The sequence below is a fragment of the Colius striatus genome, chromosome 9 (assembly GCF_028858725.1).
Source record: "Colius striatus isolate bColStr4 chromosome 9, bColStr4.1.hap1, whole genome shotgun sequence".
Classification (NCBI taxonomy): Eukaryota; Metazoa; Chordata; class Aves; order Coliiformes; family Coliidae; genus Colius; species Colius striatus.
The window spans coordinates 9,336,018-9,349,446 of NC_084767.1; the positions used below are offsets into that span (position 1 = coordinate 9,336,018).

Genomic DNA, 13,429 nt, shown 5'->3' on the forward strand with positions numbered 1-13,429 from the left:
AGTGGAAATGGAAGGTTTAAACTGAAAGGAAAGCAAGAATTGGTTAATCTATAACCTAAGTTATTGCAAAGAGCTCTGAACATTCTGTAGTATCTATTTTTAGTACACACTTCCAAATACTGACAAGGAAAAGGTAAAAAGAGTAGGAAAGAAAAGAGTAGGAAAATTAAGTATTTTTCTGGTATTTCAACTTCTGCCATCTGTAACATTTTGATAACAAAACAGATTCTGTCATTTGAATATAAACATTTAATTTAGGGTTTTGTTAGCAAAAGAAACAGAACACCCCATAGAAACTAAAAGACAATTAATGCTTCAAGTAGTAAAAAAAAGAGATTAGTATATTTTATTGCAAACTTATGATTTTAAGCTCCTCATTTTGTTTGCTGTGAGTCCTTCTACACTTTCATAATTGCCTTTCAGGATGTATATAATCATCATAGCTTACAATCTCCTCATTTTGCTTGGCTAAACAAAAGCTTTTAAGTCACATTTAATTGGATAAAAAAATATATATACCTTTTTGTTCAAAACATTCATTGTTATTAATAAGGCAATTTTTGTGTTCCTCCTGGACTGGTGATCTCTCTGGAAAAAAATCTCCCAAACCAACAAAACCAACAACCCTAAACCTATAAATCTTGTAAGGTTACTAACGCCTACAGTTTGCCTCAGCAAGATTCACCTGCATGTAACTTTCTAAAAAACAAATCTCACAATTATAAAGATGAGAGAAGGTAAAAAATGATACAGCCAAAATGAAAACTATTACATGAAATCTAAATTCATCTGAACATAATCATCATATGCCTACAGATGACATTGGTTACACTTCATTTTACAACTAAAAATAAAGATGTAAGATATAAATCCTGCTTTGGTCTAACAGCACAATCTCCCTGTTGTTTCTGCTTGTTTCTAAAGCTGTGAAACACAACTTCTCCTTTTCCTTAATCTGTCTCAGCACAGAAAGCACCTTTATTCTTAATATTTTCCATAGATTTATATTTTCTCTACTGTTAATCCAAAATATTTTAATGTCTTTATTATTTTTGTGTCTTGCCCTCATAGACTATTTTCTACATAGTTTTGGCTTTAACAATAGAAACTTCTTTTTTCTATTGAACTCAAGGAGTGAATGACACAGTTTGTGTAGTGAGATCCAGAAAACAGTAGTCAAATTTGACATGTGAAGTTGTCCAGAGCCAATTTACAGCAGTGAATGAAAATCATATTATATGACTCAACTACAGGAGCCAACCTGATTCCCTAGCCAGAGAACTTGCCACCAGAGGCAATTATGGAACATTAATTTCAGTGTTCAAAAATACTGTGCTGGCTTCAGAGACAGTATTTACTGGAAGCCTGGGAAAATTAGTATCATTTCCTTTTAGGAGGAAGAGCAACGTTAAATGCAGAACTGCCATTCCTCTATCCTCAAAGTTTACAGTTTCTACACAATTTCATTCTTATATACTCTTGCTTTTAAGAAGCTAACTTCCAATCCAGTTGTTAATTTACATTAAATTATCATAGTGCAGTTAGTTTATAAAAGAGAGAACTAATTTGATTACAATAAATAGCTATCACTACTCAGTCTTTTTGTAATACCTTTTCTGATTTTATTTTAATCATTGGAAAATTGATTGTGAATAGAGCAGTAATTTAAATGCCTAGAATTTGTTGAGCACCTTCCTCAAAGCACAAAAGCTTCATCACAATTTACAACTGAAGTCCCGGCTCTCTCATAATACACATTCCTACAGGTATTGAAGAGCAGAGAATGTAATTTCTTTCCAAGAAGCAACTGAAGCACAAAAGCAACAAACAAATCTGTCCACAGGTCTGCCTGTGACACTGCCCAACACTGTGGTACCCTCACGACAGCTATACTCTAACTATAACAATTTGTCTGAAAAGCATTAATTAAAGGAGGAATATTATATTCAAAGTGATTGCCTTGCAGAAAAGTAGGTTTGCTTTCACTTTGACACAACAATGAGAAAAGCAACACTTGCATGCATTGGATACTTCCTTAGTGCTCAGACTCTGGAATGTTTCTTAAGGGCAGAAATTACACACCAAAATCAAGCATTACTCATACCGACAGAAATATCAGTCCTTACCTCAGCTATCAATAGGGAGAATGAGAAACTAAAGCAACATAGAACATGTGACTCAAAACTGACCTTAAGCCAAACTTAGATGCTGGGAGAAGGGCTGCCATCCTATTTCACTGCTCAGAAGCCAGATGGGAAGCTGTGGTTATTATCTCACCAGCTATGGGTGCCTAAGCAGTGCTTTTCCTTGAAGGACTGTCAGTCTCTTTACTATCTCTGAGCAATTACATCAGCATTTAAACAAAAGGTCCTCATTTCTGATGTAGATGAATCCTATCCAGAGTTGCCTTTGGTTTATAAGATTTTATTTCTCTAATCTCACTAGATAGAGTATTGTAAAGGTTAGATTACAATGATAACACAAGCTTGCTATGAAAAAACTCAGGTTTGAAATCTGAGATTGGTTTCAAGATCTAAGGATATATTTCAGATTCTGGAGTTTGATTTATAAGTCTGCAGATGACTGGGACTTGGCTTTTCAAAGTAATTAGTGCTGCACAGCACAATGTGCTCAAAGCACAGCTCCTATTGACTTTTGCTGCAGCTGTGAGTCCTCAGCACTTCTGAATATCCCTGCTGAGTCAGCCAGAAACTAAGGATTACATCACTAGTGACCACCCATGAAAAGTTTGTGCAAGTCACTTGCCCAGAATCAATTAATAAAACCACTGGCAAGAAGAGATACAACCCAATTCTCCTAACAGCATTCAAGAGATTATTTTCCCCACAGTCCCCATTTCAGAATGTTCCTGTTTCTGCAACAAATAAACAGATTCTATATACACAGGCTCCCTCACTACACAATCCTGATGCATCCCCAGACATCAGAAACAAAGCCAATCTTTTAACACCAGCATGAGACTATGCTGTAGTTAAAGAGCATACAAGAACAAACATATATATAAGCACTGAATGATGACTCCAGCTACAAACTTGATCTTGAGCATTTTCCAATTTTTAAAAACCTTTTAAAAACTAATAATGTATTTAATTTAGTGTATTCAAAACCAAAAGCTGAAACAGCTAATTCCACTATGAGAAAACTCATGTGTAACAGAAGCACACCACGCAGACCTCTGCACTGATGTCTGACTGGCACGGGGGCAGTTAAAACAGTAAATTCCCATGTAGTCTAATAGCTAATCTCTGCATGGATGGTCACTAGTGTATAAGGACAAAGACATACAAAATGCTGCTAGTTTTCTCAAGTACACACTGACAAGGCAGGAGGGCTCTGGAATATATGTGTGTTTTCTGGTGGGAAGAGACTCCTCGGCTCCAACTTTACCTCAGCCACTCTATCCTAAGCCCAACAGCTTGCCCAGTTACCCAGTGTCCCAGTCCCTTCTGACACATCCCCAAAGCTCCATCTGTACAACTTGTATCCCAGGCTCCCTACCTTCCATCTCAGGCCTAATCACCAAAATATTCCTCACTTTCCCAGACTCAAAGCACTTCTCTCAAACTGTCTTGATTTCCTTTGTTCCCGGTCTTTCTAATCATATGTTTTGTTGTTTGAGTTCAGTCTTCTTTTCCCAACAGTTTCTGTACTGGGCCCAGTTAGTCTATATTCTCTGAAATGTTTGTGCCAATCTACCATCCAACCCTTCAAACTCAGGAAATTCTTTGACAAACGTTATGGAACACAAAGGCAGAAGTAGTAGTCCTTGCACCACTGTTTTAAAGTGTAAAAAGCTTCAGACAAAAGCTGTCCAAAGTTAATATTCTAAACTACAGCCTTATTCACAGTGATGGATGCAGGAAAAAAAAATGAAGTAGACCAGTCTGAGATAGACAAACTTCATTCTAAAGAAAGGACAGAGGAAAAGTGAAGTGGGGAAAAGATTAACAAGGAGTTACTGATCACTCTGCAGTACTGGGAGGCATCAAACCAACCTAGTGGGCAGTGTGAAGCAAATACTGTTTGAAACACAAATGCCATCACTCTCAGTGCTCCTCATTCACAAGTGAAGGAAAGCTTTCCCGTGGCAGAAAACCAGCTAAACACTAATGACTGAAAATGGGCAGAGAGCACCAATCCAGCCCATGTCCTGAGCCAACAAGAGCCCAAGCCAAGTGCTGAGTGAAATCCGTTGTTGTGGCAAGCGTGTTTCTCATGAGAACTTTCCAAGCTCCCCTAGACTGCAAGTTAGTTCCTCTTGCAGGCACAGCTGGCAGCTTTGTATTAAACAGGTCTCCATCCTGAGTTTGGTGTCTCTATGGGCTGAGCTGTCATTCAGTCCAACAGCCACTGGTTGCAAACAAGTCCGATCAGAAAAAAAAGATTTGTTGGACTTTTTCTCCTACTAGTTTGTAGGTCATTCCTCCCCCCCTTCACTCCTCCAAGGTCAAGCCCATTCTGCATTCACACTATGTTCCCCATCTATCTTGTGTGCATTTTCTCTCATCCTTTCCAAAGAAATGCAAAACTTTTATTGTAGATGCTGTTCCAATGTAATGAAATGACTATATCGTTCATTTAGCAGCAAACCATCAAGCCATATTTGTTTTAGTGTTTCTTTCTCAGTGAATGCCTCCAGGTGCTTAATGACTTTTGTTTTCATCCAAGTATTCATGCAAAACTTTTCTGTGTATATTCTCCCGTGTTTCTCTATAACATACACTGTTCATTTCCCCTTTGAAAAACACAAGAGAACCACTTTGTAAGCAGAGAATCTTTTATAACATTCAGCACACAGTCTCTATTCTCAGCTTCAATTTCTTGTAACTCATTTTTCCTCAGTCAATTTGGCTGCTGATGTCAGCTCCCCACTGAACAAGAAGCATTATAAAAAACCAAATTGTGTTCTGTACATTCTAGCTACCTATTTTATGAAATTATGAAAAAGCAAGGCTGGGATACAGATTTCCAGCTTTCATAAATTCGTTTATTTAATAACAAACATTCTTGCCATGAGGGCCTTCAGGATAATGCACCTTGGGGAGAAGTGTAATAGAGTAATACAACAGACTTCTAAGCCACATATGGCAGAGGTCAGCAGCAAGGGAAAATTAGTGTCATACGACGCTTGTTTTACATTCTGTGACAAGTGAGTTGCCTGTTTTGTGGTAACTTCTTATCAACAAAAACAAATTTAGGACTTCTTGTCAGCTTTGTCAGAGAAAGTTCTGCCTACTCATGTTAATGAATAAAGGCAGGAAGGCTGAGTAAAAGATCTTTAATTAATACCAAAACACAGAGTGAAATGTAGGTCACTTTTAATAACCACGTTAGAGTAACAGCTGTGTGTTTCATTTTTGTAGAACAGTTTGTCAGTCAAGAGTTCTTATCAGATAAAATCTGGCTTACAAAGAAATACTGAGTTAAGGGGAAACACGAGAACTAGGAAGCTGTAACTGAATGCAACTAATAACCAAGCAAAGGAACTTGGAAATACCCCAAGTAGAACTAAGGAAGGCAGAGCATTTTAACACTATCATATTAGTATTATGAATGGACTACAGTCTATAGGAAAAGACATCTTTTAGTGAAATAAGTGCTTACAATGCTAGATAATGAAAAATATATCATCTCAAGTAATATCCCTTGGGATTCTATGCCACAGGAACACAGCCATGTAGTTTGTCATTAGTCCATAGCCCATTTGAGGAGTCTCATCTCCAGTAACAGTTACATCTCTCAAAGATGAGATCACAGGATTATAGAGTCCAGAAGGAAATGCTCATGCAGCATTACAACATTAGCCACCTTTTATACAAAGAGTCTGACTAAATGACAACAATGTGAGATAAAACCCAAGAGAAAAAACCCCCAACGGTACCACGGTGTGAGAGTAGGAGATGTGGGTTACAGCAAACAGGAAAAAAATTACTTGGCCCCATTGCTCTAACATTAAAGCAAAAGAGTATTATTCTGTCTATTGTATTAAATCAAAAGACAGTTATTATTCCATGTATAGCTGGAACTAGACCTCTGAATGGACTTTGTATTGAATAAGCCCAGAGTAGCCTCAGATAAACTGAATTTCTGAGCAGTGTGATAGACTTTTGCATGAATCAGAATGACTGTCTCAGTCAAGAAAACTTATGTCAGGATTCTTCCAGGAAAATACTGTGGCAGCTTCTCCCATCTTTCCAGTAATAGTTTACTATGTCACTATATCCTTTAGGAGAATATATGATACTTTGCTCTTGCATATAAGGGTAATTGCTCTTTTACAAAATGAAAGCACCATTTCACCAGTAGGAATAAACAGATGTAAGTGATGTCACTCACTAAAACTAATTTTGATAGGCTCACAGGATCATCAAATACTTTGGGTTGGAAAGGAGATTTAAAGGTCATTTAGCCCATCCACCTAAACAGGGACATGTTCAACCTGATCAAATTGTTCAGATTCTCATCCAATCTGACCTTGAATGTAGCCAGGGATGGGGCACCCACAATTTCTCTGGGCAGCCTGTGCCAATGCCTCACTGCCCTCATCGTAAAGAGACAGAACAACTTAATCCCAGTCTCAGTCTTCTTGCAGATACTGCTCTCTGTGTGACTGGCATGGAGCCACAAATATCAGATTTCTGCTAGCATTTTCAACACTACAAAATGAAATTTTACAATTCTCCTAGCCCAACCTTAACTTGTGAGCAAGTCTGGACCAATTTTGTTCTCTGACTTTTATTATTGAATCATTGCAGCCATTCCTGAAAACGTGCACTCCATATCTGTCAAAATTTAAAACAGGACTAAACATTGACTGTACCTAGTGTGCCAAACAAAATTTACATTTTCAGGATAATTTTAACTGAATTTCACGTGCAGAAAAACAAGTATATGCATATTATGTGTGCCACAATATAATGGCAATGAACACAACCAACACATTCTGGACTTTTGTCAGGAGGTAAGCAAACAGGCAGTGGGCATTCAGAACAACTTACAGGAGAGTTTATATTTCCTGTAAACATTTTTATGCTCTAGATACATTATCAACAATGTTAATTTTAAGATGCTGTTGATCCCTTGCATTTACTGAGCTACTTTTTCAATATACACTATGTAGACTGTAAAAGCTGCTCAGATTTTAGTAACCTCTGTACGACATGCACCTAAATAGGAAAAGAACTGATCTGCATTCCTTATGGACTAAACAAAAGGTTGAATGTAACAGTATTTCAGGACCACGGTAGTATGAAGTCATGGTCACAAAAATTAATGATTACAATTTCTAAAGGTAGTAAAGACAAACAAATGTAAAATCAGCATCTGATTTCATAACACCCAAAAAAGTCCTACAAATGTCAAAGAATTTGGAACAACAAATGTGGGAGAAGAAACAGAAAGTAAAATCAGCAGGAACAATGTGTTCTGATGTCATATTTCATTATAAATGCATCCTGCCAAGCTAACACGAAACCTCTCCATCTCTTGGGGAATTCACCAACTAAAAACACAAATCAATTTCAAAAAAAAAGGACTGGGTATTTCCTTTTCCTAACTATAGAGTTGTAATCCCAGATTTGTGAAATATAAACACAATCTGACCACAATATGCCAAGAAATTCATCTGGCCTTGGGATAGGGCAACTTCAAACAATATCTACATTAAAGAATAGTTTGGTCTTACATCAAAAGAATGAAAAAATGAAGAAGACAACTACAAGATAGCTGATAACTGCTCAGAACAGTTTTCAAAACATGTGCCATTCTTCCACATAGGATGCTAAAATATGGACTCACAATGGAAAGACAATGCTGCATTATATTGGCACTTACATTTCCCAAATGTCCTCTGGTAGGTTAGCTGGAATTTCTGTTAATCCCCTTCCTCGACAATCCACTACGTTGTTGCTGCAGGTGCAGGCAGATGGGCAAGTGATGGAACTGGCACTGCATGATGGAGATTCAGACTGGGAACCTGAGACATAATGAAAACATTAAATATTAGTTTTGAAAAATGATCGCCTGAGATTTTAACATCAAAATACATCAGCCTCTGAGTTTTTCAAATCCTTTACTCTAATAAGTAATAATTTATTTGGATTCAGTGAAGAGAATGTGCTTCAAATCAACTCTAAAGAAAACGTGTAAAAGATTACTGTGTTCTTAATACTTCCTCAGTCTCCAGTCTATCAATCTCTTTCCCTCATGAACACGTCTTTGATCCCCTCCATGATCAGCCATATCAATTTATTCAAAGATTTAAAAAATAAGCCTTAAGATCAAACAGTTTTTCCAAAAGTTATCTTTGCCTAGAAGTTTCCATTACACAAACACTCCCTCACTATTTTTACATACTGAGAGAAGACTGTCATGGGTGATGACATATGTTTTTGAAATGAGGTAACATGTTACAACACAAAGACTGTAAACATAAAGCTGGTCCTTTCAAGATTAGAAAATGCACTTAATGGAAAAAAGAATTTAGAAAGTTGTGAGTTCAAACCTTCAGATCCTCGCTTAATCTAATAATTCCACTGAAAGTCAGGAAGCTACTTACAGAGCAAAGATTTAGAATAAGGACATTGCTCTACACACTTTCTAGTCTATCCATTAGATGCAGGTTTAATTAAGTGTCATGCAGTGGTTTTGAAACTGCAGCAATGATGTCAGTTTTACTCAGTTGTGATTCTTCCATTAAAAATTTTGATATAAACATACAATGAAACATTGATAAAATGGTTTTGTTGCACTGATTGAAGTTATCAAGATGTAGTTAGGTATCAATTTATTTACGGTGAGTCATATTTCCAAAGTGCATGTAATACAAGAAACTCATAAAACACAAAAAACCCAAAAAACGACCTTTTTTGACCTGACACAGAGGGCTGAATGTGAAGGCTTCCATTGGCAAGAAGTGACAAAATCGTGAAAGAAATAGGAAAAACTGGTATTTTCTAAATCACAGTAGGTTATAATCATAAAACGTATTTGTTGTTTTAGAGGAAAAAAATTAAAACATCATAATTGCCAAATCACAAATACATGTGAAAACATGAAAAACTATACACAAAGCTGTACATTGTCTTGGAAAAGACCCATGATGGATACTTTCATAAATTACAACTGCAGATGACAAAAAGTCCAAAAATATTTGTTTGCATCCCTTTGCAATCCACTATCATTCTGACAATTAACATTTTACAACAATGCAAATGTATAAACTCTTTATAAATGTTCTGATTTATGCTTACACACCGCCTGGTTTAGCCCTCAACTATGCACAACCACGTCACCTCATGTTGCAAGTCTGCATATGTTCCTGTTCTCGAAGACTCATAGACAGTAATGCAAAGGCAACACGAGAAAGACAGTCAGTGGCACTGCTGAGTATCATTATTTTGAAATGCAGATATAGTTTGGAAAGACATCACTTGAAAACATCTACAGCCTGACTTTACACTTTTAGGAGCCCTCCTGGAAAGCAAAAGACAATTACTGCAAAATCATGCCTTCTGTTTGGAAGGCTTTGAAATCTAATGTGAATTTATTTCTATTTGTTTAAAGGTCACTTAGTTCAAGAATATCCCCTTTTATATATTATTTTGTAGCCAGAGTTGACAGAACTCCCTTACATTACAGTACACTGTTGAGTTTCAGGCTAAGATCATAACTTCCACTGTGTACAGAATGCTGCCAAATTAAAGTATTGTGTTTGAAATTCTTTTTTATTGGGTGATCCCCTGACTTTCAGTCAGGACAGCAGGAGAAAAATGTGGGTTTCATAGCACTTAAACACAGCTTTCATTGATGCTAATCAGAGCTGTAAGTGACTGCATTTTGGCAGAGCAGACCTCAGAACTCCAATTCAGGCACACAGAAATTAGATTTTAAGAGGCTGTGACCATCTTAAAAAAAACGGATCTCACAGGACGTTTGTGGCAGGGATGGGAGTCAAATTCATTCTTTATGAGAGTGGGCAGCTGCTTTCATCGTGAGATGATCCTAATGATCCTTGCTCTTTGCAAAAATATCCTGTCTCATTTATAGTTCACTTTTCAACTTCTGTGACATTTGCCAAGTTTACCATCGACAGTCTTTTATCTCAACACAGAGATGGTTTCAGTACTAGAGCAGCTTCAGTCTACAGTATAAACTGGGCAAAAGCCTTCTGTGAAAATCAGTAATGTAATTAAAATAGAAATCTTAATCCATATGGCCCAAGAAATCAAATTCATATTTATTAGGCAACCTGGACTTTGACTTGTTCCAGTTTCAAAGTCATGTTAGAGACTGTCTTAACATAGCTTACTTATGTGACCATGTGTATAATACATTGTTGAAGTTGTAACTATTTGAACTAAACCAAATGAATAGCTAATCTTCACAAGTTAAATAAGTACATGTGGAACAGGTAGGACAGGAAATTCTTTTGGGTCTAAATTAACAGAATTAACAGAATTCCTCCAAAATTAATGGAGTTCTGTGACATAGCACCAACTGCCAGCTCTGTCTTTCATGGAGACTAAGATTTTAACTGGAGCTGCTTCCAAAAGTACTGTATACTGCATCAAAATGCACACAGGACTCTGTTGCTTAAGAACAAGAGGTTTAATCTTACAATCTGATCAAATACCTTTTACATTTTCTCTTTGTCTGCCTACCTTGCGGTGCAATGTCCAAAATAAAATGAAGAATGAGGGAAGTGCAAGTCTTTATGGATAGAGAGAAGTTATCAGATTAGGAAGAAACCCCTCAGAGCAATCCTTGGGCTCTGAGAGGCAAAAAGAAAATTGGCAGCAAGGTCAAATCTTTCACACACCCTTTATCATCACATGTTGGATGTGCTTTCTGAGGAAGCTTTGTAGCCAACGGAAAATGCATTTTGCACAGTTATAACACTACAACATATCACTATGTGTTAGACAAGCAATAAGACACTTCCTTTTCATTAGGGCACAACATCAAAAGACTTGACATATTGCCAGTTGGAGTTTTCAGTCTGGTTTTGACCCTTCTGTATCTAAATCAATAGCAGAAGATTCAGAGGAACTCACTCATCACCTCCATCACTTTATTACATAAAGCACTCTGAAAAGGGAAAGAAGAGACAGTAACACCAGTCTTCCTTGCCCAAAAAGCAGGGTAGCAACAGTAACAAGGCGGTATCACAGTACAGTTAAACGCCTTGGAACTTTCCATCAAGTTTTGAATGGAAAGGCCAAAAAGGTAAAGAGAATGTTATTTGTGCTGCCCACTAAAGCCTTTCGGATCCTCTCCAAGCACCTGATATATAACTGACCAGCGCCAATAGGAGTCCTTTTATTTATCCTGAATATGCATCAAAAAACATTCATCTGTGATTTTCCACTACAAAAGAGGAACTTCTATGTGAACAGAGTTTTGATTTATGGCTACTGAGTAAAATAAACAACCAGTTCAGTAACCAGGGAGGTCGATGACGTCAAAATATAAAGAGAAAGTAACACCATGCTTTTATTCTTAGGGCAAATTTAACAGAAATGCCATGACAGTTTACACAGAAGGAAAGTAAAAAGTAAAGAAAGAGGGTGGTTTTTCTGTGGACTCTTTATTTTCCACATCTAATAAGTGATCAGGATTCTCATTTCACTTAAAATAGGATGGAAAAAGGAGCATTTTTACAAACTTAGATTCTCATTATAAGCTTCAATTCTCTGAGTGCCTCAAAATATCCATCACTCCTGTCACTTTTGACTGACATTTTGTGCTTAGAGTTAAAATAATTTGATTCCATGCTGAATACAGCCCTTTATTGTTTGGTGAATTTCTTTCTTCTTCATGAGCAAAAGTAGATCTAGACTGTAGATTTCTGAAAACTTTAATGAAACAAAAAGTCTTTGTGAATAAATTGCTATCATTATCACCAAATGCCTTAGCTTGTGTTTTTCCTTTGCAAAGAACAAACTACTGTATTACACTTTCACACTCAACAGGCATCTAGCATATATTCCATTGGCTCTTACAGAGCCATCTTTTAAGGCAAAGTTTCCTTGAATAATGCTACAAACAGTATTTCAAGCCTGATTTGGATTTAACTGTGTCAATTAGATGACGATCTATTGTTAGCTCCATTGCAGATCTATAGAATTAAGGACACACATTAAAAAGTAAAGAAGAATCCAAGGGAGTTTAATCAGTTTAATCTTTGTATGGTTGTGGAGAGCTGGTAAACAAAGGATTAGTCAAGAAAACAAGTCTAAATAGGCTATAGAAGCTAAAATTCTTAAAATGAAAATTCAGGTACAATTTTCATAGGTATGCAGAGTATAAGCATACAGATAGATTAAGGGCCCCAAGGCAATGCAGTCTCTAAAGAAGGATATTTGAAATCCAAAAATGCATTTTTCTTTTGCTGCCAATACCTCTTCAAAAGAAGAAAAGCAGAAATAATTCAAGATTTCTGACTGTGTCCTTCCCAAGTGCAGTAAACCCCTTATGGCAGGGATGCAACAAAAGGAAATAGCCATAGCCAAGCCAGCTACACATATATATGATTTCCTTCCTGAAGTTCTTACTGTCTGTCATCTTGTCATGTCAGATTTTTTTTCTGTTACACAGCAGCACTAGTTCACCAGGTTAATGACATTTTCCTCAAACAGATAAAAATCATCCACTCAATTCTACATTTTGCCATTAAAAAAACCAAAAGCAACAAATTGTGGAAACTATGATATAGGAATGTGATTAACAAAAAATTACTATGCTTTTTGTGCCTGATGTAATGGAATGCCAGCCTCCATTATGGTAGATAATATCTGCATGCCATTAGCCTGCATCACTTCTGTTTACAGTCTCAGGCTATAGGTTAGGGGGAGAGACTTAGGACCCAGCAGTTTACAGAGAAATTGAGTGCTTTTTTTTTTTTCAATAACCATCTCATTGGCCTCTAGCCTTTTAAGAGCAGCAAATAGACTGATATTACAATTAGAATAGAATGGTTATGGTGTAAATGTGAACTGTTTAAATGTCACAGGTATTTAAAATAAATTTTGCAATGACTAAATAAACTAAATCTCATTTGCACTGACACCCAATTATGGCACACTAAGTCATGTGCTTTATTACCTCTTCACCTATTTAATTGCCTTTGCAGCAGTTCTTTTCCACCAGCAAAATGTTAGTTATATGTAAAAAATATTAATGGATTTTAAGATGTATCTGATAGGGTTTACTGGTTAAAAATCTCTGGTGACTTCCAATCATTAGAAGTATAGCAGATAGGAAGTTACTGATTGATAAACAAACCAAGAATAGCAGATCTGTGGATATATTACGACCTTTTGTGGTTTTCATTAAATAACCCATTGGAACTTCTTACAATGTGTTACCTATCATGTATTGAACAGAAAAAGCCTATAGATTTCATAGA

The 13,429-nt window shown here is 36.5% G+C and overlaps 1 protein-coding gene across 2 annotated transcripts in view; it reads right to left on the reverse strand.

The window, feature by feature from the left end:
• The window catches only part of SLIT3 (slit guidance ligand 3), a 497,173-nt gene that overhangs the window by 170,192 nt on the left and 313,552 nt on the right, over positions 1 to 13,429 (reverse strand). For both annotated transcript variants that reach the window (XM_062001935.1, XM_062001936.1), the window contains exon 10: positions 7,855 to 7,996. In XM_062001935.1, coding sequence (XP_061857919.1) covers positions 7,855 to 7,996 — 142 coding nt within the window. The remainder of the gene's footprint in view (positions 1 to 7,854; positions 7,997 to 13,429) is intronic.